The sequence below is a fragment of the Ptiloglossa arizonensis genome, chromosome 13 (genome assembly GCF_051014685.1).
Source record: "Ptiloglossa arizonensis isolate GNS036 chromosome 13, iyPtiAriz1_principal, whole genome shotgun sequence".
Lineage (NCBI taxonomy): Eukaryota > Metazoa > Arthropoda > Insecta > Hymenoptera > Colletidae > Ptiloglossa > Ptiloglossa arizonensis.
In genome coordinates, this window is record NC_135060.1 from 1574812 (window position 1) to 1602575 (window position 27764).

The following is a 27764-nucleotide window of genomic DNA, read 5'->3' on the forward strand; positions in this document are numbered from 1 at the left end:
GTTGGTTCAATTTCAGTTCGATTTAATTTAATAAACGATTTCGTCGGTCGAACGAGGAGGACATCGTTTACGGAAATTTTTACGAACAGGATCGGGGACCACGAACGTAACGACGTTTGCGTAGAATAATTTAAGCGACTAAGTATCGTCGATACGACCGTTTCAACGGTAATTGTAAAGTTGCGGGGTTGATGTACAACCTGTCGTACACGTGGCCGTGATGAATGGCAGTAGGGCGCTGCCGTACGACTAACGTTGCAACTCGACCTACGACTTATCGCGTAGTCGATGGTTGGCTCTACGGCTCTTGTAACACGGAACGAATTCGAGTCCACCAAATTCGGGACCGTAGGAACACTTTGCTGACACGTGTACGGGAGTCTACGAATCTTGGACGCATCGAGACAATCTCAGCGGTCTACTCTTCTTTCTGGCTGCTTTGAAACGAAAGGAATGCAGGAATTAACGAAAACGAGTCCGTCTAATTTATAATCGAGAGGTTGTCGTATCTCAGACACGCGATACACGTTTCTGTTTACAAGGACAGTGAACGCGTTAATACCGATACGCGTCAATCACCGAACATCGTACGGTGACGTCAAAGGGGTATCAACGTGGATGATCATGACTTTAGCGAGACGGATTTGTTGACATTTCGCGTAGCATCGACACCGTACAGACAACAGGGATCGACCAGGCAACCACAAAGGGAGTCTTTTCGAAACGTTGCTTTTAAGTATCGCTCGCGACAACTACCAATAAAAATTATCGAACAACCCGGTATACAAGGAGTGTAAAAACTAAACGTTTGAAGCGAAATTTTTCTCTCTTATCCAAATCGATACGTACACGTGTACTACGATCGTGTCTGGAAGCATCGAAAGAGGTTTTCTCTCGTCGATGAGAAACGAGATCGACTTTGAAACGATTATCGTGGAAGACGATCTACGAAGAAACGGTAAAAATCTTTATTTTGATCGTCGAGCAACGTTTCGGCCTGTTTCGTTCAATCGAGCAAAGCGATCCATTATCGGCGACTATAGTTGCTAGCGAAACTGAATCGGCTGCTCGAGGCCACTTCTCTAAAGGTGAATCGTGCCCAACACGATTTCCACTTTTACGCGATGGCATCTTGGCTCTGTTCGAGAGACGAAGAACGCGTACCGCGCGAACAATAAAGCGAGGACGACTGCTCGGACTCGGAGGGTCGATTGATTTTGTCGGGACTATAGTCGCGTGTACTGTAGCGAAACCCGGTATCGAACGAAATAATCAAAGTCGAAGTAATTAGGCGACCGTCGATACCAAAGGGTCTATCGACGAGCACCGAATATTTCCTAAACACGCTTTAAAACGAACCTAACTCGAAACGAAGCTAACGTAAACGCACGTACAAGTTCGAATTTTGAATCTTCCTTACGTAATTACGATCCGCACGATTCTCGATTTCGATCCTCGAAAGAGAAGAGAACGTACTACCCGGAGAATCGGTTTGTTGTTAAAGCGAATCATAAGCGCGTTCCCATTGAAACTAGCGAAAGGTTTCGCTGCGCTAGGAATTTCAGAGGCAATTTAACGATTATCGACGTCCCTTCCTACCCTTCTTCGGCTTCGTTAAAAAGGATTTCTAGCGTACCGGGAGAAGCGTGCCTTTTCAGCCGCATCGTCCTACCGATGTAACGAGAGCGATAGCTCGAAACTTTATCACGAAAAGAGCGTCGCGTTAATTTCGAGCGAACCGACGATTGTTCGTTCGCTTTCGATCGATTCGGTTTCAGAGGAACGATACCGTTCTCGAAGAATCATCGTTAGCGTTTCGAAACCGCGATCAAAGTCTTCCCAATACGCTTTCTCGATTGTTAAATATTGAATACCTCGTTGATATTAATTTGTATTTTTCGAATGTACGGCAAGGGATGCATAAAATACCATCGAGTGGACGAAACGATCGGAGGTATCGAAGGCCGCGAGCCATGGATTGTTAAAATTCGGTGAACGTATCCCGTGTCTCGCGGTCAAAAATCATCCCCTTGGAGCGTCTCTGGCCGAGCCACGACGACATGTGATTTTGAGGTTAAGTTCGGTCCGCAACACGTGCCGTTGCGTTCCGCGAGGGCGAAGAAACCCTTCGGTCGGTCCACCCCCGTGCCTAACGAGGGCACTTCAAAGCGAACTGGAGCGATATTAAAATTAGAGATCCGTCATCGAAGCCGGTTCTCCTGCACCCTTCGTCGGCCGCGGGGACACGCTCGGACGATGGTAATATTTCGAAGGGAGTGAGACGAAGACGGAGGGGTGGTGTGGGTGGCGGAAAGAAGAAAAGCAGAGACAGAACGATCGGGTACGGGGGGAGGTGGGCGAAGGGAGGAGGAAGGAGGGTAGGAGGTAGGAGGAGGAGGAGGTTGTGGGTCGGTGAGGGACGTTCGCTCGGCCAAAAGGGTGTTACGATAAGGGGTTGAGCCTCGACGGAGGAGGCCGGTAGATCAATGAAAAGGGTTGCTCGGCCCGGGGGTGGATTGATCGCCGATAGGGAAATTTCGTTAGTTTCCTCCAGTCATAAAAGGCGGCAAAGGTGGTAGTGGTGGTGGTGTTGGTACTTGAGCCACCACCGCGGAGAAGCCTAACTAACGTTCGAGCCACCCTTCAAAATTCGCCCTCGCAGGGGTGAGACGAGGGTGTTCGCCGGGGAACGAGGTGGGCCGAGAAGGAGGAACGGGTTGCAGAGACGGGTTGCGTATACCTCCGAGGAGCCAGCGCGAGGCACGGCCAGCACACGTCGGAGTATTAACGAAATTTTAACCAATCAATGAGAAGTTCATTAGCCCGTACCGGGAGCATTCCTTCCCCGTTCCAGCAGCCCAGTGCTAGCCCGTGTGTATCGCGAGAGATCGCGTGGCGGTGATAAAATTCAACAACGCGCTCGAACCACCCTCGCCGAGGCTATTTGCCGGAGAACACGAAATCGCCGTTTAGAGCCACAATTTTCGGCCTTGTTTTCCGCTCACAAAAGAATATTTCTCGAGGTTTATTCTACCGGACAGTCGTGCTATTCAAAGAGTAACTGATCAGGGAGAGAGCCGTGTCAGGAGGGTTGTTTTTTTGCAGCGTCATTTGTCTCCAATATCTCGAGCCACCCTCGACGCAAACATAGACGATGCAGGGAACGAACACGCGGGGCTGGAGGAGACCGTTTCGCGACGATTCCCACCGTAAAGGAAACCAAACCGAGAGCTTCCTCCGCGCTAATATACAACGAGTATCGCACCGTCTTATCCCATTACCGACAAATTTTCCAAATAGAATTTACGAGGGGGTTCCTCTTTACTACGCGCGCGCCTCTTCCAACGAACTTTACCGACAGATTTTCCAAAGTCCTGACAGCTTCGAATCGCGAAACTCGCTTCTCCGAGATATTTTTCCATCCATCGAGACTCTCGATGTAATCTCGGAATATACAAAACGCGCTTTTTTCGGTAGCGTGGTAAAAACCGGGCAAATACTTTTACCAGGAGTCGTCGAACGCGAAGCGAACCTTCGAGGATCCACATTCGTCTTCGAAACAGCATCGATCTTGAAAACTTGTCTTTCGAGCAGTTTTCTTCTCAGCGGTGCGTACAATTTCTTCCTCCCTCTCGCTAACTCGACCCCCGATCGAACTCGTCGGTAACGAGCGGACGCACGAGGATCGGGATTCGTTTCTCTTCTTCGACATCGAATAGCTCCCTTTAACGGCAAATATCGTACTTGAAAAAAATCTAATTACCCGATACATCGTTTCCAACGAGGAACGCCCGAGCCTCGGCGAAAGGGCCGGTTTCTAACGGAACAGTTTCACCCTTCGCGGACCGTTTCGTTGTTCGAGGGGTTTGTCGCGATGTTCTTCGAATCGATCGAGAGCCAAAAATCCAAACCCTCCCCCGAAGATTCCCCCTGTCCGTCCCGTGGCTCCTAAAAAATACCAACACCATCGACCGCAAGTCGGATGGAACCTTATCCCTCCATCCCGTCACGGATCAACAGTTAGCAAATTGTCCCCCGCGTCCGCTAGGTTTTTTGCCCGTCCGTCATTTGTCTCTGATATCACTCCACCCCCAGCCTCCACCCTTTCTCCCCACCTAGGGTCCCTCCAGTCGCGCGGGGACGCGCTACAATATATCGAATAAGCCGCAGCGACAAAAAGAGCGGGCGACGCCGCGAAGGAAGGGTTGCGACGCCGCCGGAGTTGGCCCGTAGGAAGAACAAAGAGCACACAGCCGTGGGGGTGGAACGGGGGCTTCGGTAGGCGATATAGGCGGAAAGGGTAGCCGACCGCGTAAGGGAGGCACAGACGGAGCGAGCGAGAACGCGAAACGGAATGTGTGAGAAAGAGAGAGCGAGAGAGCGAGAGAGCGAGAGAGCGAGAGAGCGAGAGTGAGAGGGAGGAAGAGAGAGAGGGTGGCATTTAAAACCGAGACGCGCGGAGAAAAAGAGATTTGCATTGCCCGCTACGGGGTGGCTCGGGGTGCGGTTTTCTGTTGCGGAAGACCGAGGGGGTGAGTAACGACACGTATCATACGCGGAACCATATAACGTCGGCGGACACGTACGTTCGATATCGCGCTGGTTTTTACGGGGAAGTTCCACCCTTCGGATCCACCAATTAGACCACGCGAAGGAAACCCCGTGGTGGTTCTCGGGATCTCTTCGTTTCGGCCATGGTGCACGGTTGGATTCCACGCGAACCGATACGGCCCTCGGTATCTTGAATATATATTTTTCGAGGACCACGTTTCACCATTTTATCCTTCCACGGGGACGCGAGATTCGCGAGAATACCCTCCAGCCAGCCGATCGCCCAACGAACCATCACCACCGTTCCAGGACTCTCGTTTTACACCCCGCGTCTTTAACCAGTTCGCTTTCCTTCGATTCCTTCCGCGATGAGTGATTTCGCAAAGTCACGTGTACGGTAATGTTTCTTCTCCCGCATCGCGCGTATCGTTCTCGTCGAATTTCAAAGGGATCGCCGGTCCACGTACAAAGTAACGAATGGCAAAAATAATCGCGATGAAGAGACGAAAATGAATTTTGCGGAACGAATTCGACCGGTAAGATTAATTACAGCGGTCGAAGGCACACGACTTGGAACGATAAACGAAATAATTTCTAAATTTAAACAGCCTTTGGCGACGTTTCGTCACCGTTTTCCAGCGTAAACATCTTTCGAGGTATTTCGCTCGAATTAGAACCGCGTGAGTAGTTTTGACGGCTTACTCACGGTAAGTGGAATTCGATAGAATTTTACACGCTCCCGTGTCCGAGCGAACTCGGACAACGTAGCTCCGAACTCCGTGGACCGTATTTCCAGTCAGCTCGGTGTAATATAATAAGCGATGTACAATCTGATAAGCGAATATAATAATAGCGGTATAATACGTAACGCGTGTGTAACGTAATAATCGCCCTAATATCGACCCGAGTACAGCGGATCGAGTTACGCGCATTGGAAATATTTGTAAAACGCGGGACCGTTGGTGAAAGTGGCGCGATTTTTAAAAACGGTTCGAAATTCTCCGATAAGAGATTACAAACCATCGATGAAACGATACGTGTACGTTCCCGGATCACCTCGTTTCGTAAAATTTTTAACAGTCGTTAAATATTTAATTCTCGAATCACGTTTCACTCTCGAACGAATCTTCGAACAAGGAATTCCAAAGCACCGGTGAAATTTCTAATTTTAATACAATTTAATCGTCCACCAAGAAACAAACAGTGTTAAAAAGTACCGAGCAAAGAACGATAATTTCCAAAATTGCGGATCGAATTGGCGAAACAGCGAAGCGGTAATAAATAAGAAATCGATGCGACTGTGACGAGAGGTACATACGTTTTAAGATCTCTGTGTTTCGTTGTGAATTTTCAGAAACGTTCAAGAACCGTCGAAACGTAATTTCGAATCGCGTTCCACCGTCGAAGGAAGCACCGAGCGAGGTATTTCAAAGTGTCGATAAAATAATAGGTGCACGATTCGCGGTTTGCCGAAATCGTCGAACGGGGTTCTCGGATCCCGGGATTTCGTCCCGGTAGCTCGCAACTTTCTCATTAGCCAGCGCGACAATGCGGCGGCCGTGTCCGCGCACGCAACGAACAATGAACGCTCGCGATCGCCGGCCTTCCACGAATAAATGTCACCGCGAGCTTCGTACTTGGAACGCTTCTGTCAATAAGCAGCGGGAGCCACAATGCCGTCGATTCGAAAGCTCGCTGATTACGAAATAAACGATTCGAAATCCTATTCTCGCCATCGCTCGTCAGAGGAGGAGGAGAAGGAGGAACAGGAGGAACCGTCGGAGTCGACACCCTGCACGAACTATTATAAATTCCGAAGCCGAGTCGTCGAGCGTCGCGATTTTACGTTAAATATTTCGTCGTGGTGCTCGTTTTATCGGTCGGCGAACACGTGACAATCGAATCCCAGAAGCAAATCTTATTCGAGGCTCGAGTCACCGGCCGCGTTCCCGATCGCGTTCTCCGAAATCAAATCGACCATCTTGAATCTCGAATACACGCCAAGATACGTAAACTTTCGTATCGAACGGTTCAAGTTCACCCGACGCTTCGTCGTTTCTCGTCCGATTTGCGTTACGATTGCGTTTTACGTTGTCCGATGGAAGCGTCCGTTCGAGTGGAACGAGACATCGATCGTTGAACGTTCTTTGCAATTAATTCCCGTCGAATCGAAGCGACTCGGACGACAGATCCGAAGAGAACGATTCGATTGATCCTTCTTGCAGAAATGCGTTCGGCAGGGTGACCGTATTTAACGATCGATCGCTCCGTTCGTTTTACGAGTTAAGTTTACTCGACGAATATTTCCCCGTTGCCTCGAAACGTTGCAGTTCGCGTCCGTGACGTTCAATTCGAACGAAATTGTACACGGTTAGGCGCGATCGAAATCGAGTTTCGAAGAAAAGATCACCGACCCTGACCCAAACGTCCGACCTGAATCCGATATCTAACCGGGATCTAAACTTTTGTTACAACTTTGCCTTACGAACTCGATCCGGGCGTAAAAAGTGAATTTCTAAAGTATATCGACACCGAAGTTGAACTTTCGATACTTGAAGGTATCGATTCGGAGCACCGAAAGGTCCAAAACCTAAACTCGATAGGAGCTATCGTTCCTAGCGACTAGATATTTAAAAAAGATGAAAAAGAATACGGAAGGAAAACTACAAAAAAAAAGTTACGAATAATTAAATGAAATTGAATTGGAAAAGTAATTGTAGACGAGGTCGAAATTGGAAAAGAATCCACCGCTGGTAGTGTCCGTATTGCTCACGGTCCAAGGGTATTTTTAAAAGACAGAAATGAAGAAGAAGGTACGAATAATCGAGTATCGAAGAATCTCGCGAGAGCCGCGAAACGAGAATCGGAAAAGCACGATATCGAGGAATCGCGAGGGTCGTGATTCGACGAGAAATCTCGAGGAAATAATAACGAAGGAATTCCGCGACGAAGGAGTGACCGACCGAAAAACAACGATTCGCCGAACAACGGGTAACAACGAGGGGAATAAAAGGGGTAGCGGTATCAAACGTAAGAGTAAACGAGAATCACCGTAAGAGCGAGAGGAGAGATAAACGAGAGACAGGAGGCAGGGCGCGGGAGGGAGACCAGCCGTTGTACAGAAATGGTTTCGGCAAAGAGCGGCCTCCCCGGTGCTCGCTCGTAATAAGCATAAATCCTCGGAGGCTTATCTAGCGGCGCCCAGAAGAACGCTAAAATAAAATATCATACATTCCGGGTTCTACCGTTCGCGGCGGTCCGCGTTACGACTATCGGTCCCCTCTCTCGGTGTACATCCGTTCGTTTCGCGTCTCCGCCCCAGCTTCGCGTTCCACGATCGTCACGGGATACGGGGCTGGAGAGATCTCCGTTTCCCGATGATCGTCTTCCAGCGATTTCGAATACCTCGAGTAAAGACGCGTAGAGGGAAACGAGTAGGCGAGGACGCGATCTCGAGGATCTGGGTCAGTTCGAAGGAAGAACGAAACGTCGAAACGCGTACGAGAGAACTCGGAATCGAATTTCCCCGCGACGGAGCGTTAAATCGGTTCGCGGGCATCGGCATCGACCGAACTCTCCACCGTTTCGTAAAAAATTCAATAATCGAGCGTGCATCTCGGAGCACGTGTGTCGAGAGCGAGAGTACCGGTGCGTAACGCGATCGAGTCGGGGGGTGGCGGCGGCGGCGGCGGTGGCGGCGGCGGTGGTGACGGTAAGGTGGGTGGGAAAAAAAAAAAGCTCGCGGAGGTCAGGGTGGATTTTTGTGCGCGTCGATGCAGCGCGAGATGTCGGCCAAAGGCACGTAGTCGGTGTAATGAGGCGAGATACATTCGCCGGGGGCCGCCCCGTCGGGGGCGGCTGCCGGAGAAGCTCTGCCAGCCGGTAGCGGGGGTGAGTCGGAGGGAAAGGGTTGAGCTGGAAGCCCGATCAGTCATTAGACAAGTGGGTATTCACATATATCGAGTTGTAAAATCGATAGGGGTGTCCGTTAGCCGTGTATCCTGTAAGGAGACGGTGGAGGGGATGAGATGCGAGCCGATAGGACGGGCGAGGGTGCAGGGGGAAGGGAGAAGCAGGGAAACGGGGCTCTTCGCCTCGATATCAGACGGACGAAGACAGAACGCAACCCCTTTTCCTCTTCCCGCGCTTCCCCTTCGACCCCTTTTGTTGCTTCGCCATCCACCCCCTGCCACCGCACGTATCCAGTCCTTGCATATTAATCCTGCCCATAATTCCCACTTCCCAGTTTGGGCAACCCTTCGGCTCCGGCTACATCGCTACCCCCGTCGAGAGAACGAAAGGGAATCGGAATAAGCAAGGGAAAGAGGAGTCCGGAGCGAGTCGAGGCCAGGCGCTCGGAGAGGGAGCAGGCCCGAGGGGAGGGGGGGGGGGAGGGAAAGGGATATCCGCCTCCTATCGATTGGGCTTTCTTTCCGAGCCCGGCTTTTAATTGGCATTCTCCCGTGGTGAGAAAAGGAGAGAGCCTCGGAGATCCTCCACCCACCGGGAAGGGAACCCCCGGTCCGTTACCTACGAGGGGAGACCGCCGCTGCGATCTTTTCCGCGCGATGAAAAAATTCACGATCGAGCGACTCGCGCCGCCACGGTCCTCCGATCGGACCGATCCTCCTTCGGATTTTACCACCGACGCGTTACTCGATCTCCACCGCGAGACCTCCAGTCGCCTCCGAACCGATTTTTACGCGACCGTCGCGCGCGTTCACCGTACGTTCTCCAACGGGAAAAATTAGACGAAACTTTCCCGAGATGGTTCACGCGCAGGTTACAAAGATACAAAGGTTGAACAGAAAGGTTGAAAGCGATCCTCGTCGTCCCGAAACGCAAAGAAACTTAAAGGAAAAAATAGAGTCGAGAATTTATCGTAATTTCACTTTGGAGAAACGGTCCCCTCGACGGTTAACGCGCTCGACGAAACAAAGAACAAGTTCGGCTCCCGAGCGTACAGTATCAACGGGCTCCGTACTCGCGTCCCACCGCCTCCCTCTCGAGGAAGGAAGGAAGGAGATCTCGCGGAAGCACACGAGCTCCTGCGGCCATAACGATCCCTCGCGGCGCATCATTGGTGGACAGGGAACGAAAATTAATACACGAAGCAACCGGCCTCCTTGCGCTCCCACTGCGTGCCGTCGCGCACACGTACTCGTTTCCGCGGTCACGTGTGCGCACCCCCGCGGCACATAAGTGCGAGGAGGGCTGCGGCCGTGTGCGTGAAGATTGATTATACCGCGGGAGAAAATGTGATCAATAGCTCGACAAACAAAGGCCCCTCGGACGCCTGTGTATAATGCAAATAGCAAAAATCACGGTGCCGGAGGGTGGGGACCGGGGGGTGGTGACGGTGGTGGTGGTGGTGACGATGGTGGTGGTGGTGGTGGTGACGGTGGTGGTGGTGGCGGAGGTGGCGGAGGTGGCGGCGGTGGTGGCTGAGCAGAGGGTCGAAGAAGATGATCGACGGTCAAGAAACAATGGCAACGCGAGCGGCGGTGGCGGCTACTTGGAACGTTCGCTCGACACGGTCCCCTTTTCTCGAACCCTCTCGGTCGACTTCTCACCCCCGACGCCTTCGGGTCCGGTTTAATTTGCATACGACCGATCGTGTCTTCCGGTCCGACTCACCTTCGGTCTGGCCACCGCTACCCGCCATGCCTCGCGACCATCGATCAAGCCCCGGTTGTTTTTACCTCCTAACGCAACCCCCGGACGCCCCTCCGCGGTCGCTAGCCGTACGCGGCCACACCGACCCTGCGACCCGATGGATTCCTTAACAACCCGAGGATCTCGTTAACAACGCCCGTTTCTCCTCCATCGATGACATCCTACCGACACTTTAAAACGGGAACCTCGAACACCACCGGAGAAAAGGGAACGGACACCGCCGTCGCGTAATTGCGCGCGCGGCTCTCGAAAAAGAACCGAGAAGGTGGAACCTAACGGGAGGATCGCGAGGGCCGATTACCGAGACTCGCGTTTCTTTCTTCGAGAGCCAAGGTGACGAGCCACGGACCATTTCGCGCGTTCCGAACGACGACGAAGGAAACGAAATACGTAAACACCTAAGGAAAACCTGCCGGCAAGTTCGTTTCGTAAATTCGATTTTCGAGGAAGAGGTACAACAATATCGCCAAGATTTCGTCTCTCTCTCCCTCTCCGAAGACGAAGAGCGTGGAAAGGAGAGGAGGGAAATAAACGTAACGAGAGATACCGAAAACAAGGGTGGAGTACGAGCGATACTAGTAAAAGCGGGCCACGATAGTTATGCCCCTTCGGTGGGCAAAAAACGCGAAAGAGAGGGAAGTAGGGAAAAATAGAGGGAACGGGGGATGTATCGTGACGGTTACAATCTCTACCTCCTTGTTTCGGAAAAAAAGGGAAAAATGAAGGGGTGAGAGATACACCGCAACGGTTATAACCTGTGCGTTCCCTTCCTCCTCGTTCGCTTTTTCTATCGTTAATCTTGGTTGACTTTTCACCGTTGTTCCTCGAAGGACCGCGTTTCCCGCGCTCCAAGTTTCGCCAAAAAAGTATCGCCGGATCGGGGGCCGTAAAGCTCGGTTTCCGACGCGGTCACCCCCTCCCCCGAGCCCCCGGAAAAATTCGTGACATCGGTTCCCGAATTCCTTTCTTTTTTCAAGCACACCGCACGGATACGATTTCGGTTTTATTTGCCCCGGGTCCGTATCTACCTCGGCACTCGTATCTTTCATTACCCGGGGTATATTGGCTAGACAGATTGAATGATCCAAATGCGGGACAAAAAATTTATGATCTCCTGTCCGGTGGAATATCCCTATTCAGCGGCGATGGCATAGGCCGGCCTGAGATCTGGGGCAAGATCGAAATTCAATACGAGAGGCGACGCGCAGACTGGCCGATCGAGGCTCCGGGCTTTTTTACGAACGACTCGGAGACATTAAATTTAACGAATCCGCGGACGGAACGAAACAAGCTCGTTGATATTATCGATGCACCGGGTTAACCCGCACGATTTCCACCGGTCGAATACACTTTCCGGCTAGCATCGCGATCTACCGAACCTCTGCCAGAACTGAATTTTTGCCCACCGATGCACCAGGTTAGAATCTTCTCCCCGATGGAATCGCAGAGCTCGCTCGTACTTTCCAAAAGAGTCCACGATACACCTACGAGTACAGTCTACCCTGCGGTAGTCGTCAGCGACCAACGATAACACCAACCTCTTCGTTCCTAGATCGCTGTACGCGAACGTGGGATCATCGTCGCGACGTTTAGGAGTCGGCGCGTACAGGATGCGACTATCGTACAGTATCTCGATGATCGAATTTGCAGCAACGCGATAGTCCGATCCACGGATCGGACAGTGAACTATCTGGCCACGTGACGGTCTAATAGAGTTAGTCGCGCTTTCTTAGTAACGATCCTTGAGCACCGTGACAGGGAAACCGGGCTCTCGATATCGCGAGGACTCGATCGAGTCCGCTGTGACGCGATAATACGAACCGTGGACTACACCGCGAACTGTTTAACAGCGTGTCGATCTAATTGAGCCTCCGGTCCGAGCGATAGTCGCGCTTTCTTAGTAGCGATTCGCTACGACTGACTTTTCACACCGTGACAGCCCTCGCTCTATCCAATGCGGTCCGATACTAGCCTAATTGAGTTTCTAGCGGCATGCCGATCCAATTACTTCTCTCGAAGCGCGATCGTTCCACCGACTGTTTTTACCAACGTTTGTACCAATGGATTTCCAACTACCGAGAAAACTTACTCTTCGAATTACAAAACCATCGATACCGAGACGATGCATTGTCCGAACGATCGAAAGACGAATTCTCGGTACAATTGTGTTTACATTATTTTTCTACGGTCAGAGCTATCGCGATAAACGTGCAACTGAATTTCCTTGGTCCACCTTGCGTTGTAAATTTAAAAATACAAATAAATAATAATGATAAAATAATAAACACGAGTTCTCTCCGTTTGACACATTTTTAAGCGCAAAGATTTCGATTCTATGGTCGAACGTAAGCGTGACTCATGGTTTCGAGACTTTTCTCTCGATAATCTTTCGAGGTAAACGTCTCTCGTCGAACGAAGGCAGATTCCGTTTCTAATTCCCGATCCCGGTAAAAAGATTGGTTCCGTTGATGGTCGTACTTACGCGGCAAGTTCGACGATATCGACACGCTGTTAATTCCAGCTGTCCTTCCTCTCAGCTTTGCCCGCAAAGCGATAACCTACTCCATTGCTAATGGCGGACATTATTACGAGCAACTCCGAGAACTCTCCCCTCCCTCCTCGCGTTCATCTATTTCACGTATATAGAACGTCGATGCGTACTTATCCGCACAATCTGTACCCTCTGTTCACTGATCGAAACGCGGGGTAAAGTAACTTACAGCCGTAAGCGTGTATCGATTGCAAATGAAATAGGGGGACAACTAACAGGTACGGTGGTAAATAAATTAAAAGGTGAGAATACTTGACACCGCATCAAGGATCTTCGATCCTGCGCCGAGCCTCGAAGCCTGGAAATCGTTAACCGTTGTAGAAACAGGTTCGTTTTCACGGACGAACTAATCGTTCGAATATACAAACGATTGAAAAGTAAAGTCCAGGTGTTTTCTTCGACGAAAACAAAGTATAACTTTACTTTGAAGCACGATGAAACATTTTTAAAAATCGAATGTACCGGTAGATGCATTTTAAAACGAAGCGATAGACGAGATTCTGTTAAATTCGTTCGTGCGTAACGCAAGTGTCAAAGATTTTTAAAAAACGAAACTAAATACACTAAAGGTCGTTAAATATACCGAAACTTAATTGCCAAGACACACGTTCGTTTTATCGAAGCCGAGTTGCGAAAATTTGAAAGCGAACATTTATTCCGAGAGTTTTTTACATCGTTGTATTTGAAAAGTGTACAGCGAAAGCTGTACCGATGAATCGGTGGTATCGGGAAGCAGTAAAGACGAAAAATTCACGAAAGTGATACTTTTATCGTTGATTCTGGTAGCGTCGAAACAGACGAACAAAACTGTGAATCGACGTTCGCGAGCGAAGGTAAACTGCAACACGGATATTTCGATTGCAAAATCTGGCAGACGATATATCACCGCTATACCGAGAATTTCGAGACGAAAGAAGATCGATGTACATCGTGGACCGGTTGAAGTGGTACACAAATTATCCACAGGAGACAATGTAATATCTCTGGTTGGGACATTTGAAACATTTTTTTACGCAAAGAATTATTCTCGAAAAAATTTTTAAACGTACGAACAAAGAAGCTGCTGAAAAGTTCAACCTTTCGGCTTTCCTCGAATCGCGCGAAAATTGTCTACGTGAAAAATATTTGGGAAATATTTTACTTTGCAGCGTTAATTTCGTAACACTGCGCACTCGCGCTATCGTTCCGCTTTATAATTGCATTGTCCGCGATGTGTGCACTCCGGCCGTAAAAGCAATTTTTCCAACACGAATGTGTAAAAAGTGAGGCGAGTTGGAGAAACCTTTCCCCTCCAGGTGTTCCAGGTGACAGGTCCAGAGATCGAACGACGAGAGTTCCAGGATCAAGAAACGAAACACGAATGCAAATTTCTAGTCGAACGTGGCGCAACACGCTGCCGCGATTCCGTTCCCTTCCTGTTGGCGGAACGAAACGCGGATGGAGAAAAACGAAAGAAAAGACAACGGAGCAACGCGTGTTTGTCAAACAGGGTTGATAACGAAAAAAAAAAAAAAAAGAAAAGAAAAACGAAGAAAAAAAGAAGAAAGAAAGGAGATCCCCGGGGTTTTTTAAATTTGCGGCTCATATCGTCGGCTCGAGCTGCCGATGCACGCCGGGGGCGTGAATTTCGCAATATTGAAGCTTCGCTCCTCAATTAACCCCCCGGAAAAAAAGGATGATGCCTCGCTGGGAAAAAACAATTGATACGATCTGGTTCGCATCGCCGTTGCACCGTGCGAAACGCATTCAGCTTTAAAATCGTTCGCCTCTCTCGTACTGTCGGCTTTTACCACCCCTGGCCACCGTTTGCACACCCTCCTCGCAACCGATATTTTCGTCCGTAGCCGGTCGCGTAACACGTGGATGGGCTCCAACTCGAAACTTTCGAGCACCCGCGATTCATCGCGATTGATCGCGCCACGACGATTGCCTACCCTATCCGCCCCAACCCCCAAACCCCGACCCCCGACCAACCGAACGACCGACCGACCGCCACTGTTTGCCCCGTTCGTTCCAAGAACCACTACCCGGGATCCATCTTCCCAGGGAATAAAAAATATTCCAAGAACATCGCGCGGGAGTATCGGGTTCCATCGGTGACACGTTCTTTTTTTCCCCGCAATTTCTGTCTTCCACCTTTTCTTCGCGGCCGACGAACGGAGCGATTGTTCCCTACCGATGAAAATCGAGGGGACGCGGGGCTGGCTGGCTGGCTGGCTCTACGTCCGCGGACGTTTTCGCGAGCGTTGCTCCCCGCGCGAGCTTTGTTCCTACGCAAGTTGAGTCTACAGACTGTCGATAATGTATCGGTGTACTCGCGTTTCTCTCGGTGAACGGAACGGGGTAATTATAATTATCGAGTTACCGAATCGTTAAGAGAACTACTCGTGCGCGATCGTTTCTTAGAGTCGGACCTCGACGATACTCCGATATTTCGCTACCATGGTATCACGAATACTAAAGAAGCGTGCATATTTTAGAACGCTCGAAATATTGTATCGAGACACGGTAAAGAAAATGGTCGTAACTATAGACACGTTACGATTCAATTTACGAGATGCTGGACGCGGAAACTGACGTCGAAAGCTTTCGAGTTTGAAAGAACGCGCGAGCTACGTTTCTATAATTGTTGGTTCGTTTTACGAAGCTGATCGCGAATACAACGTGCATAATAAAAAAAGAAAAAGGAAGCAAAGATAATAACGACCGAACGGTGTTCCAATCGTCGACGAACGAAGAAAGGGAATCGAAAAAATAAGAAAAGAGAAACAACGATTCCCGTAATTCGTTCGAAAGGTCGAGGAAAGTGTGGAATTTCACGCGGCGTTGAGCTCTCGTACGTGGCTCGAGTTTCGAGAATTGTCCGCAATTTTCATTCGAGTGGATACACGCGTACGCGAAGTTACGCGAACGACGAAAGGCTTTCCGTGACGATAGATCGGTCGATGACGTGCATCGTAAGTTATTAACGACACACGATCAATAGTTAATGGACGAGTCCTGGTATTACGCGTAACCGAATCCGCACCGCCTCTCCAATTAGACGTCTACATCTCTGTCTCCGTCCTCTCGCCAAGTCCGAATCTATCTCCCTTCTGGATTCGCGTACACCATCGGTACCCTCGTTCCTTTCTTTTTACTTTTCTATTCTCGGTGTTTCTGCATGATTTCTCATACTAACTCACCCCCTCTCTGTCTCTCTCTCTCTCTCTCTCTGGCTGCGCCACCCCACTGTTGGACTTTCCGTTTATTTTTCCTCCTCATCTGTCATTCATTTCCCCGATGGTTCTCTTGCCTTGCCACTCTCCACATTTTTCTTTTTTCGTCCTTCCTCCCCTCGTTCGGCCCTCTCCTCGCATTTGCCAGCACGTATTCATTGTGCTCGTTCGTATAAATTAAATAAAACAGATAGACTCGAATTCTCACGCGATCGATTACTCTCCAACCCCGGTGCCAGAATTACGTTCCCTTTTTCTTTTTATTTATTTACAAAAGCGTTGCTCAGCCTCGTTCCGCGCAGTGCATCGAAAACGTAACCGGATTTCGCGTCCACGTTCGAATTCGTTCATCGATGTCTTTCGTGGAGCACGAGTGACGCGAAAGAATCCCGCGCCTTAACTTGCAACTTAATCCTCGAGTAATTAGATTCGGAACCGAGTCGGGATTTAAACTTATCCCGTTCGCTAAGCGGCCGATATCGATTCGGTATAATCGATTCGATAAAATTAATAAAGAGCCTCTGGTAAGCTTCTTACTCGCTGATAAACGAGACCCGGAGCAGTCCACAGGGGCTCGAAACCGAGGGAGGAGGGACGGAGCGGGATTTCGTGTGTGCAATTCTATATTTGTATCGACGATAATGTAATTACGTTCATGTTCGATTTCACGACAACCGGGAACAGGTACCGATCGGCGTACAAGGCGATGACGCCGGGTAACCGAATACTCGGTACTTCGTTTCATCGATATCGCCGTGACTCGATTAACAAGTACGTTCGGAATCGAGAATATTTTCGAAAAATCGATCTTTCGGTACTTGTGAAATTTACGGTTCATCCTCCGAATTTTAACGATTACGTCGATAACCTTTGCGTCGTAAAAAGGGCAAGCTTTGCCTTCGACCTTGGGTCGGGTATAAAGAGAGCCTCTCCAAGTATCGTCACCGGTTAAGAGTATCTTCGAAGAATCGAGACTTCGACTCTGTATCGGGTACGGAAAGACCTTCTCCGATTAGACATTTGAAAATCGTAAAAGATCGAAAAGTATTTCGAAAGGACAAAGATTTCGGTATTTGTGAAATTGACACGGTCCGAGTTTGAACGATTCCGCGTATTGTAAATTCGCGGGAAGGAAGAACCCCCGAAAGAACGATTTGATCAACGTAGCCGACCTTTGCTTTCAGATCAGCCAGCTGGTCGAAGAAGTGTCCAGGTTACAACAAAGCCTGCAACGTCTCCAAGAGACCAGCGCACAGGCGACGGCGCGGCTCGAGGAAGAACTCGAGGCACGCAGACAGCACATCAGCCGACTCGAGAGTAAACTGGAACGACAGCGGGACTATGACGACCTAAAACGCGAAATTAACGCGCTGAGGTCGGTCGACCTCTCGCAGATACCGACCGGCGAACCTGGCAAGAGCTTGGAGCACCTTCTAATGGAACGCTCGAAGGCGCTTCAGCAAACCGAGATCTTGAAGCCATCCAATACTCCGGACGCGCTTGGTGAGTCCGCTCGAATCAATTCTTTTTGCGCAGCGTTAGGTCCTAGGAAAGAGTTCAACGATCTCTCGATCGTATATTCGTTCGTCCGGTCTCTACCGCGACGAGAGATCGGTCGACGATCTATCAGGCGAAATCGGCCGATTTCCGAACGATAGCTCTCGTGTCCGCTTTAGATCAGGAATTGTTCGAGACGTATTTGCCAGTAGCTAGAGAACCTCCAGCAAGGTAGACGCGTGACATCGTTAAGAGCCTTCTCGTTATTACCGCTACTAATTCCTGCGCTAAAGCTCTGGTCTTCGATCCCCGACTCTCTCTCTCTTCGAGGCTACGTCGAAGGACTCGATATCGAGTAACGATAAAAAGGACACGAGTCACGCAACGCGGACGCTTTTTATAAAGAACGAGGGATGACTGAAGGAGCTTACCGAGAGAAAAGGAACAACAAAGTAACTCTGCTTGCCACTGTGTTCGCATTTCTTTCTAACTGTCTTTGTATCTGGCCCTTCTGTCTCTCTTTCTCCCACTTGTATCGTTCAATCTGTTTCTTTTCTCCCTGTTTCTACTCTCTTCTTTGATCCTTGTTTTTTCGTTTCTCCTTCCCGCGGCCGTAGTCGCGATCGCGGTACTCTCGTCCTCTCGCGCACTCTTTCATCGTTTCTTTTTCTCTTCCGTTGCTCGTTCTCTGCCTGTTTCTCCGTGATCCTTTACCGCTTAGATTGCACTCTTTTCCGAGCTACTCTCTCGCTGGTACGCGCATCAACGTACCCTCGCAGGAGGTACTAACACAACCGAGACCCGCACGTTAACCCAGACCTCGCGCCTCTCACCAATGCGTCACGGACACCGTGATCGTATCCCACAGTCCACCTCGCATCACCCGGAGCTCCCGCTACGAAAACGTCTGCACGCTGGGAAACACACGAAACCCCGTACACGAAAATTTGTGGACGATACTCGGAATATTTGCTGCCCGGGGCAAAGCATTGTTTCTTGGGCCAGAGTTTCTTACGAATCGACCGGGAACGACAACCAACCAGAGAGCGAGAGAGAAGCCGCCGCGTCTCCACGGGCAGAGAAAGAGATCCAATGCCATCGTTTCCGGATTCCAGGCGTATTATCCTTTCCAATTTCGTGACTTCTCGCCGTCCCGCGAACAACGAGACGTCTACATCCCCGCCCCGAACTCACCAACACCACCAACACCACCACCACCAAACCCCCAACCCCCCAAACACCCCTCGGTGATACCGCTTTGTTGTAAATCGTTAAAAATGCCACGGACTGGTCTTCAGTCTTTCGCGGACGAACGTTCGAGAGAACAACCCGATCGCAACGCGACGAAAGGATTCCTTTTACGAAATAACGAGGGAGACTGAACCCAGTTGACCGGCGCGTGACTACTTTTCCTCTCGTTGGGCCACGTTGTTCCTCGTTTGTGTGGATCACGCGACGAAGCGTCGAAAAAGAGAGTCTCGGTCGTCGTCGTCTATCGTCCAGGAGGCTACCGAAGAACTTAGGATTGCCGTCAGTTGTCACGACAGACGATACGAAAAAAAAAAACAAAAAAAAACAAACAATCGAAACCGCTGATCGTGAACCATTTAGGTCGATCGACGTCCGTCTGCGTGTGTGAGCTCGTGTTGACGCGGTCCCTTGTGTTTTTGGTGGTTGCAGGTGGACTATCGTCACCCCTGCAGCGCGCCTCAACCGCCTCGCCCCACGGGGTCGGGGGTGTACCGCCTTCGTCCCACGTGTCCTCCCAGCAACCACCGCCGCCGCCCCCAGCAGCAGTTTCCCTCCCACCGCGTTCCACTCCAACACCGTCTTCGGCCACCTCGACGACGTCCAGCCTCCTCTTCCCACCTCCTCTCCAAAACGTCGAGACCTTCGGCTCCTTCCTCGGCGAAGAGATCGTCGCCAACTGGAGGCGAACGTTGGAGAGGTCCATCATGAATCAACAACAACAACACCAACAGCACCAACAACAGCACCAACAACAACAACAACAACAACAACAACAACAACACCAACAACAGCAACACCCACAGCAACACCCACAGCAACACCCACAGCAACACCAACAGCAGCAACAGCAGCAGCAACAGCAGCAGCAGCAGCAGCAGCAGCAGCAACAGCAACAGCAGCAGCAGCAGCAGCAGCAGCAACAACAACAACAACAACATCAGTCGACTACGCTCAGTCAGTTGTCGCAGCAACAGTTGCAGCAAGCTCAGCCGCTCGTCGGTTTGCACCCACCGTCTACCACCAGTAGCATAAATCATCTTCCATCGCCAACGGACCCGTCGTCCAGCTCGAACACACCGGCCAAATCGAATACCCCGTTAGGAACCACTCCACTGAGTTGCCTTGATGCCGCCGAAAAGGCACCAACACCGGTTTCGGGTCACGAAACACCTGCACCGCCGACGCCATCTTCCACCACCGCGTTAACATCACCCCCAAGCTTTCAACCACCCACGACGATGATCGAGACGATTGCCTCATCCGCCTCCATCAACGGTGGTAGCATGATACCCGCCGTACCGACTGTACCACCGCCAAAGAGTCCCGCGGACCAGGAGTCCTGTCACAATAATAACAACAGCCACCATCTGGCCAACAACAACATCGGTGGTCTGAGCGTGTTGGACACCCTCAAGAGTCCGTTTCGTTTCGACGATAGAACGCATCCGTTCCGATTCGGTGACGAATACGGTGCAGCCGGTATGGCCGGTCGACTCGGCGAGTCCCTTATACCGAAGGGCGACCCGATGGAGGCCAGGCTCCAAGAGATGCTGCGATACAACATGGACAAATACGCCTCCCAGAATCTGGACACGCTCCACATAGCGAGGAGGGTCAGAGAACTGCTCTCGATACACAACATCGGTCAAAGACTGTTCGCCAAGTACGTTCTTGGGCTGAGTCAGGGCACCGTCAGCGAACTGCTGAGTAAACCGAAGCCGTGGGACAAATTGACGGAAAAAGGTCGCGATAGCTACAGGAAGATGCACGGTTGGGCTTGCGACGACAACGCTGTACTGCTGTTGAAATCCCTGATACCCAAGAAAGGTGAGTACGATCAGTTTCCAGCTGTCTCCAGTCTTCCCATCGTTACGTACCTACGAATCACTTCTATCAAGCGGTGAAGATCAAACGTCCGCGGGATGAAACGGGACCTTGTAATTACGCACGTTCGGTCTGATCGCTTTAAGGAGAATAAACGTTCCGTGATTTATTTCTAATAACAAACCCGATCGGATTCCCGAACGATGAGATCAACTTGGAAACTGCAATGGGACGCTCTATCGGGGTACGGTATTGCAGTGGCCACGAGTAATTACATCCGCTTCTTCTTCGACCGTTTCGGACCAGCCAGCATCGACAGGTTCGACGACTCGATGGAACGCGCATCGCCCGTGGAAACCTGTTTTCTTTTCTCCTTTCAATTTGCAATAGCATCGAAACAACGCCTCGAACATTGTCCGCAACGTCGAACCTGTCGATGAGTTTGCTGCTGATCGATAACGGATCGTTTCAACTTCGCCGCTGACAATTTACCGTTTGACTCCTAAGAAATCTTTTCTGCCTCGCACTGCCAATAATCTGTTCTGCCGAACCACTAACCATGAGCTGTCAGTTAACTTTTTTTCGGCTGTCTAATACGGGTGTTACTGGTGTCTCTATTTTGGCCTAACTTTACCGCGAGAAACGTATGCAACGCTCGAAAACCGGAGGTCGTGTCCCTCTAGACAAGCGCTACAAAATCGATCGTCGATGTAGCCGTGCGTTGGTGACGTCGTGAGCTTTCCCTGTCGTTCGAAAAAACATTCATAGAAGGTAACTTTACACCGGACTCGATCGGAGCAGGGCGCTATTCTTTCTCAGGACGAAAGTACACTTAGCGGTAGATCGCCCTCGATTAGATGTATATTAGCTAGCCGTCGAGATTATGTTTTAACGGATTTGCAAATTTAGGAGTCTCGAGCGTTTCTACATTATAGCGAACTGCGCAACAGGCTGCATCGATTCGAACGCCTCTACAGAGTACCACGTGTTGACACCAAACCGGAGTAGACCAAATTGCTCGTCGAAATAACTTTGCTCGTTGGGCTCTCGTACCCGCCGAATAAGAGAGAACGATCGATAACTTTAAAGGAATGGCAATTTTAGAGAAATTATTACTCGATGGTCATCGAACGCTCTCGAGTGTCGAAACCTTCGTTGATCGACTAGGATATCGTCGTAACTTTGCTCGTTGGGCTCCAGTATCGGTGAACCGAGCAAGAAAAATCGATGACTGAAAGAATCGAAATTCTCGAGTAATTATTGAAACGGTGAAACCGTTTCGTCGACGTATCGCGAGTTTTCTACCGATAGCAAGATATCAAAGTACGTACGTACCTTCGTACGAATCTGCTACGACGTACGATATTGATATACCGATGACACATCAACAACTCGATGACACTGTAAATTCAATTGAGCGACGCGAAACGTCTCGAGGTATTAAACGAACAGCCATCGCGGTAAACATTCGAGAATGTACGGGCCAACGGTGGCGCACGTGACGCAAAACGGTTCGAAGATGACGTTCGATTTCGGCTTTAATAGTCTTAATTAAATTATACAGCCAGTTGGCGCACCACGCTTACTATCGATTGTTTGCTGCGTTTGGCAGCCATATTGTTTAGACTAATAGCTCTTGGGAGTAGGAAACTGGGGATGAGTTCTAGGCAAGGGTGCAATACATAAAGGGTTCCAGAACAGAAAGGAGGATGAGTTTGGGGGCGGGATGAGGGGGAGAGGGGTGGACGAAAGGAAACAGGGTCCAAGAGAGAGACCACAGCCGTTCCAGATCCGCCGGCACTTATCGCAAAGGTAATTTACACTTTCGCTAGATTGCCAAGGGATCGCAAAATTGTTCCGGATGAAATCGTTACGAGGATCTTGCCCGGTTTCGTTCTTCGTGTCCGCGTGTCGTCCGGTTCTTCGTGATCTTGACCAGCTTCGCGGGATCCAGACGCGTATTTCGCGATCGAATTCGATCTTTCAATTTTTAACCGACGCCACTGTCCCGATCGCTCGACTTCCCTTCGAGACGAGCGAATTTTCCGAAAGTTGAGACCGTTGTTCGCTTACGTAGCTTTTCGATACTTGTTCGATCTTGAACGATACCGTAATACGTCCATGAACAAAAATAAATCGGAAAACGAACGCGAGAAAAATACCTGCTCCGCTTCTCGAGGCGACGATATTTCCTAATGTTTCTCAAACCGCTTGTAATTTCTCCGTGTTTAAAAACCGTGTGTCCAGGTCCTAAAAAATCGAAACGCGACTAGAATAGTGCACTCGAACGGTTAAAATGATCGGTGTAATTTTCTCGTAGAAATTACAGTCTGAAAGTTTCAAGTATTTTTTCTGTTCTCGTTGAACAATTACAGCGACAAACACCGACGCGAACAGCTGTTGGACGAACCGCGAACTACGATTGGACGTAGAACGTGTATTATCCAGCACACCTGACGCACTATATTCGTGGTCCTTCGGTTTTTACCGAGCGGAGGTCGTGCTCGTCGTTGCAACGTGTTCGTTTCGTTTAATTCCCTTCCCCCCTCCCCCGTGATCGTCGTTGATCGTTTCCTGCTTTCCGTAAATATTAATACCGACGGTAGAGGATGTCGAGCCGAGCGTCATAAAGGGACATCCGTGTCCGGCGCGCGAAAAATAAAACTCGTATAAAATATTCAATAATTCATAGCCAACGAGGGGAGGGGACGAGGCTGGCGCTGACAACGCAGACGTTGCGCATCAATGGATTGTCGGTTTCCGTCGACAATGATAATTATGCTTATTGCACGGGAAAGAGGGGGCCAAAGGGATCGCACCGCGGGCACCACTAGGTGGAGGGCTAGCTGAAACGAAGAGTGGAGGAAGAAACGATGCGGGAGGAACACTCGACGGATGGATACCGTTTCTCGATGTGTTGACTTAAAAATTACAGGAACGGGCACAAAATTCTCCAACGTTCCGTTCGCGGTGATTAACGCTCGAGGATCGCCGTTAACCCGATTAAATAAACTATTTTCCACGTAGAGAAACGCGTGGTACGTGAATTTTTACAAAAAAATCACAGACCCGCGCACAATCCACCATAGGAATCCGTTTTACTTTCGATACGCCGTTTCGAGACCGTCCTCGGGTTTGTAACAAACGAATCGAGAGTAGAAAAATTATAGAACGAACGTTTATCGGAAAGAAGAACGGAAAGCGAAAGATTTCTTTTTTATTCGTTTTTACAGTTGTCCTCGAAATTTAATCAAGTAAGCTCGTTCAAAATTGCGTTCGTCTCTGTTGTTTTAGTAGATTTTTTCAAATTTCTTTTTATTCGTCGCGAAAATTGGTACGCTTTTTCACGTTCATAGACGTATCGGAAACGAAACCAAGGTTATGGTAAACGGGACAACCTTCGAGCTCCGAAACGCTTCCGATGTAACTATTAATACGTTACGCTTCGTACTGGCGCAAGTTAGAAAAATGATCGACTATAGACGAGGTGAGCTTAGCGAACGGGTGGCGGCTGGTGGTTGGTGCGTTGAAATTTGAAAATGAAAGCCGAAAGGAGAGAGCAACGAGTTTTAGAAAAGTCTGCACGAGCCTCTTAGTGTTGCACCCTTGGAAACGTCATTGCGAAGGGTCATTTGTGTCGATTGATACTTTAAAACGTTTTTCGTATATTTTGCTACAATTCCGGTACACGTTCAGAAAGCGTTCTTTCGTTATTTGGAAATTCTGCCAGTATCGATAAATCCCAATGGATCGTTTATAACGTTGCCAAAATCTGACTCTAATAAAATATGATGTTACGTTTAAAAAAAATTGATCCATCGATTAGACCGTGATTCTTCTCGATTGTACGAGGGGTTAACGATGAACTCGTGGGGCCCGGTATAAGAGTGATTAATAAGTGCGCTCGCTTCCGGTAAATCGTTACCGTGCAGATTAATTGCCATCGATATCAAAACTGTAACATCATCGTTCCCTCGGTGGACGTTTCGATCGGTAATATAATTGTAAATACGATTGTTCCATCATTTTCCGTTGTCGCGATTTTTTCGTTATTTAACAGTGCGTTCGAAAGAAAACGCACGCGATGAAAATCGTATTCGTTGCACTCTTGGACTGCGAATCGATATTTTTGTACATAGAATTTAAATAATACCGTTCGCAAACGGGTGCAAGAATATCTCGAGTATCGCGTGCGTGTACATTTCTCGCGTTTGTTTCGTAAAATCGATACCACTTGTTAAAACTCTCGAACATCTTGTAATTGATAAAGTTCCCAACAATAATGCGTACAAGTATTGTATACGTTTCCGAGTAAACCTTGAGAAAGTGACAACGCTATAGCTTTACGTTCACCTGGTTTCAGCGGCCATTCGATCGTGCTACCCAAGGCATCGATACTATCGGTGAACTGCCCCTGATATCGAAGCATACGCTTCGTGGTACGATACAAAATATAATTCGATATACGTGTTTCTCAGATTTCTCCTCCGCCAACGTATAAGAATAACCCACTCCGGAGAAAGTACCGAAAAGTAATTACCGTTTAATGTAATCTAAATTGGAATATTCGAATAACGAAAATTTAATACCTTTTGTTCTTCTAACATGAATTTCCAGCACGCTTTACCTACGTCCAGCGTGTTTCTTGAACATTTCTCGCGGTACTGTTATTTTACTTTACATTTTGACACACTTTGCGCGTACAAACATCCGCAGTCTATTTAAAAAGTGTAATATTGACGTCACGGGCAAAGTATCGTGCAACTTGAAGGGAAATTGATCCGTGGCAATATTCCAATCGCAGACCTCTGAATTGTACTCCGTGAACTAGATAAGAAATTTCGTTTTCCACGGAGAGATAAATAAAAGTATCGAGATCGAGTACAACGTTCCCTTTCGACACCGAATATCGTCGATACGGCAATTTATATAAACGAATGTCCTGTTCTTTCATCGTTTCGAGGAAACGAGCTGGAACGTTTTCGAATTCGGAACGATCTCGCGCAAGATTCTACGCGCAAGATTTCGAGTGACATTATTACCGTAGAAATACCATGATCCGAGAGTTATTCGAGAAACGAAGCCCGCGAGTTATTTATTCGACTCATTGAATTTGATTCTACAAACGAATCCGAGATACAATCCTCCCCCGGTTGGCAATCAGAGTTTCGTAAATTACCGAGCCGTGTAATAAATACCCGCCCGGCACTCTATTAAGAAATATTTTTAGTTATGAATATTTGCTGAACTGTATCACAAAAATCGCGCGAACTGCTAATCCCGTGACAAATATACCTGGACCGTGGCCCACTATTCAACAAGGCACGTTCGGAGCGTTTATTATTGCCCGTGAGCGGTGCAACACAATTAATCTAAGCACGGCTGGTCCAAGAGCAACGCACCGCGAGATTACCGTAATAAAGATAGTTGGTACCGGTCCAAGTCTGTTTATCGCGGAAGTTTCTTTCTTGCATTTACACTCGCGTTTCCGCGAATTCAACGTCGATAAACGAGTTTCGGCCGTTAATCTAATAAACACGAGAAATAATAATCGCGAACGATCGTTTCTAGAATCGTGTCGCGTAATTAACGAACAGAGACGATTCCTACTCGATACCGAGAGATTCAATGTTTTCTTTACCAGGGAAACCAGAGAAAAGGTTTCTCTACCTCTTTTACGCAAAGAGAATTTAATTCTCTTTAAGATTCACCTGAAACGTTTCTTTTTCTTCAATTTTTGCAAGTAACGAATGTATATCGGAGAGAATAAAAAGACTACAAAAGGTCAATCATCGTTATACATCGTATGAATGTAAAATATTAAGTTTCAAATCCATTCCATGTATGTACATTCGACAAATATATTTTTGATAATCGAAGCATGTAAGTTTTCGTACAAAATGTTTTTAAAATTTGTCTCGATTACAATACTTTTCTCCCCGATAGGAAAGTAAACATCGCGTTAACACGCGTAGATGAGATTTATCGAGTCGTTTGTCACTTACATATATCCTTGTTCGATGGTTTAAAATTACCGCCACTTAACGTACAAGTTTTGAGGTTAGGTACGAAAGCAACCTTCGGCCGTACCTCGTCTTCGGGCAATTATATAATTACTCCGGTAGAACGTCTACACTTTCTTCTACTTTGCGTAATAAATACGTTGTAATAGTAATAAATAGATTCGCAGATTTTACGCCCGTAGCGTGATCAAAGTTGTTACACAGCCGAAAGGTTGCTCGAATTAAATGGCATAATATCGTGTTTTTCTTTGTAAATTTATATCGCGTGTGTCGATAATAACAGCGAAATATCATTCTTCGACGAAAAAGCGATAAATTCGTTTAGTTTTCCCTATTGACCTATTTATATTGTCAGGTTGTATAAAAATAGAAACGTATACGATATATGTAAGTATAGAGCCGAGAATTAAAAGATTGTATTAATTAAACGGTGTGTAAACGAAGCGGGAATTCGTTTGTAAAAATGAAAGAAAAAGTCGTTATAACGGCCAACGCAATCTCGCGTTATCCGTTTATTTAAACAATTCGATGGTTTGGCCGAACAAATCGTATCATCGGAGGTTCTTTCTCTTTTCTCGGCTGTCCGTGTAATCGATTTTTTCAAAAATGAAACCGTTGCATCGTACACGGCAAGGATTCTTTATCGGATATTAGTTAATTACCAACGTCATATTGGCGTAATTGATCGCAATCTGTATTCCCTCGCTTAGACGATGGCTCATTGTTCGGTCGGTTTCGGTTCTCGAAGCGCTGGTTGCTGCTCGAACTACCTGAAATCGCTGGAATTCTTTTTAATTCAGCGATCCTTTGAAGCGCGCTCCATTTATCGAAACGCGGACATGCATCGCCACAGCCATGGGACTCTAATTGTCCGATTATAATTGTAAAGTTGTTCCACTGTACGGCTTGAAATATGCTTGTTATTCCCTCTTCGCCGCGAGACCGGCTAAATAAATGGAATGTAAAACACAGAAAGCACACGGAGCACCGAGATTTCAGTTTTCAAATCGAGAATTCGTTCGATAAATCGCTCGTTAAATCGTGAACAAAAATTCGTACCGGAATCAACGATCGTGTGAAAATTCGAGAATACAAAAAAAAATAGAAGTAAATTCTGTGTGTAAAAAATAGAAGAAGAAAAAATATATCTTATTACAGCCGTTTTCCCTCCCC

At 48.5% G+C, this 27764-nt stretch overlaps 1 protein-coding gene across 5 annotated transcripts in view; it reads left to right on the forward strand.

The window, feature by feature from the left end:
• Positions 1 to 27764, forward strand: part of Cut (homeobox protein, cut) — a 165336-nt gene that overhangs the window by 121980 nt on the left and 15592 nt on the right. For all 5 annotated transcript variants that reach the window (XM_076325449.1, XM_076325450.1, XM_076325451.1 and 2 more), the window contains exons 3-4: positions 17181 to 17499; positions 19174 to 20571. In XM_076325449.1, coding sequence (XP_076181564.1) covers positions 17181 to 17499; positions 19174 to 20571 — 1717 coding nt within the window. The remainder of the gene's footprint in view (positions 1 to 17180; positions 17500 to 19173; positions 20572 to 27764) is intronic.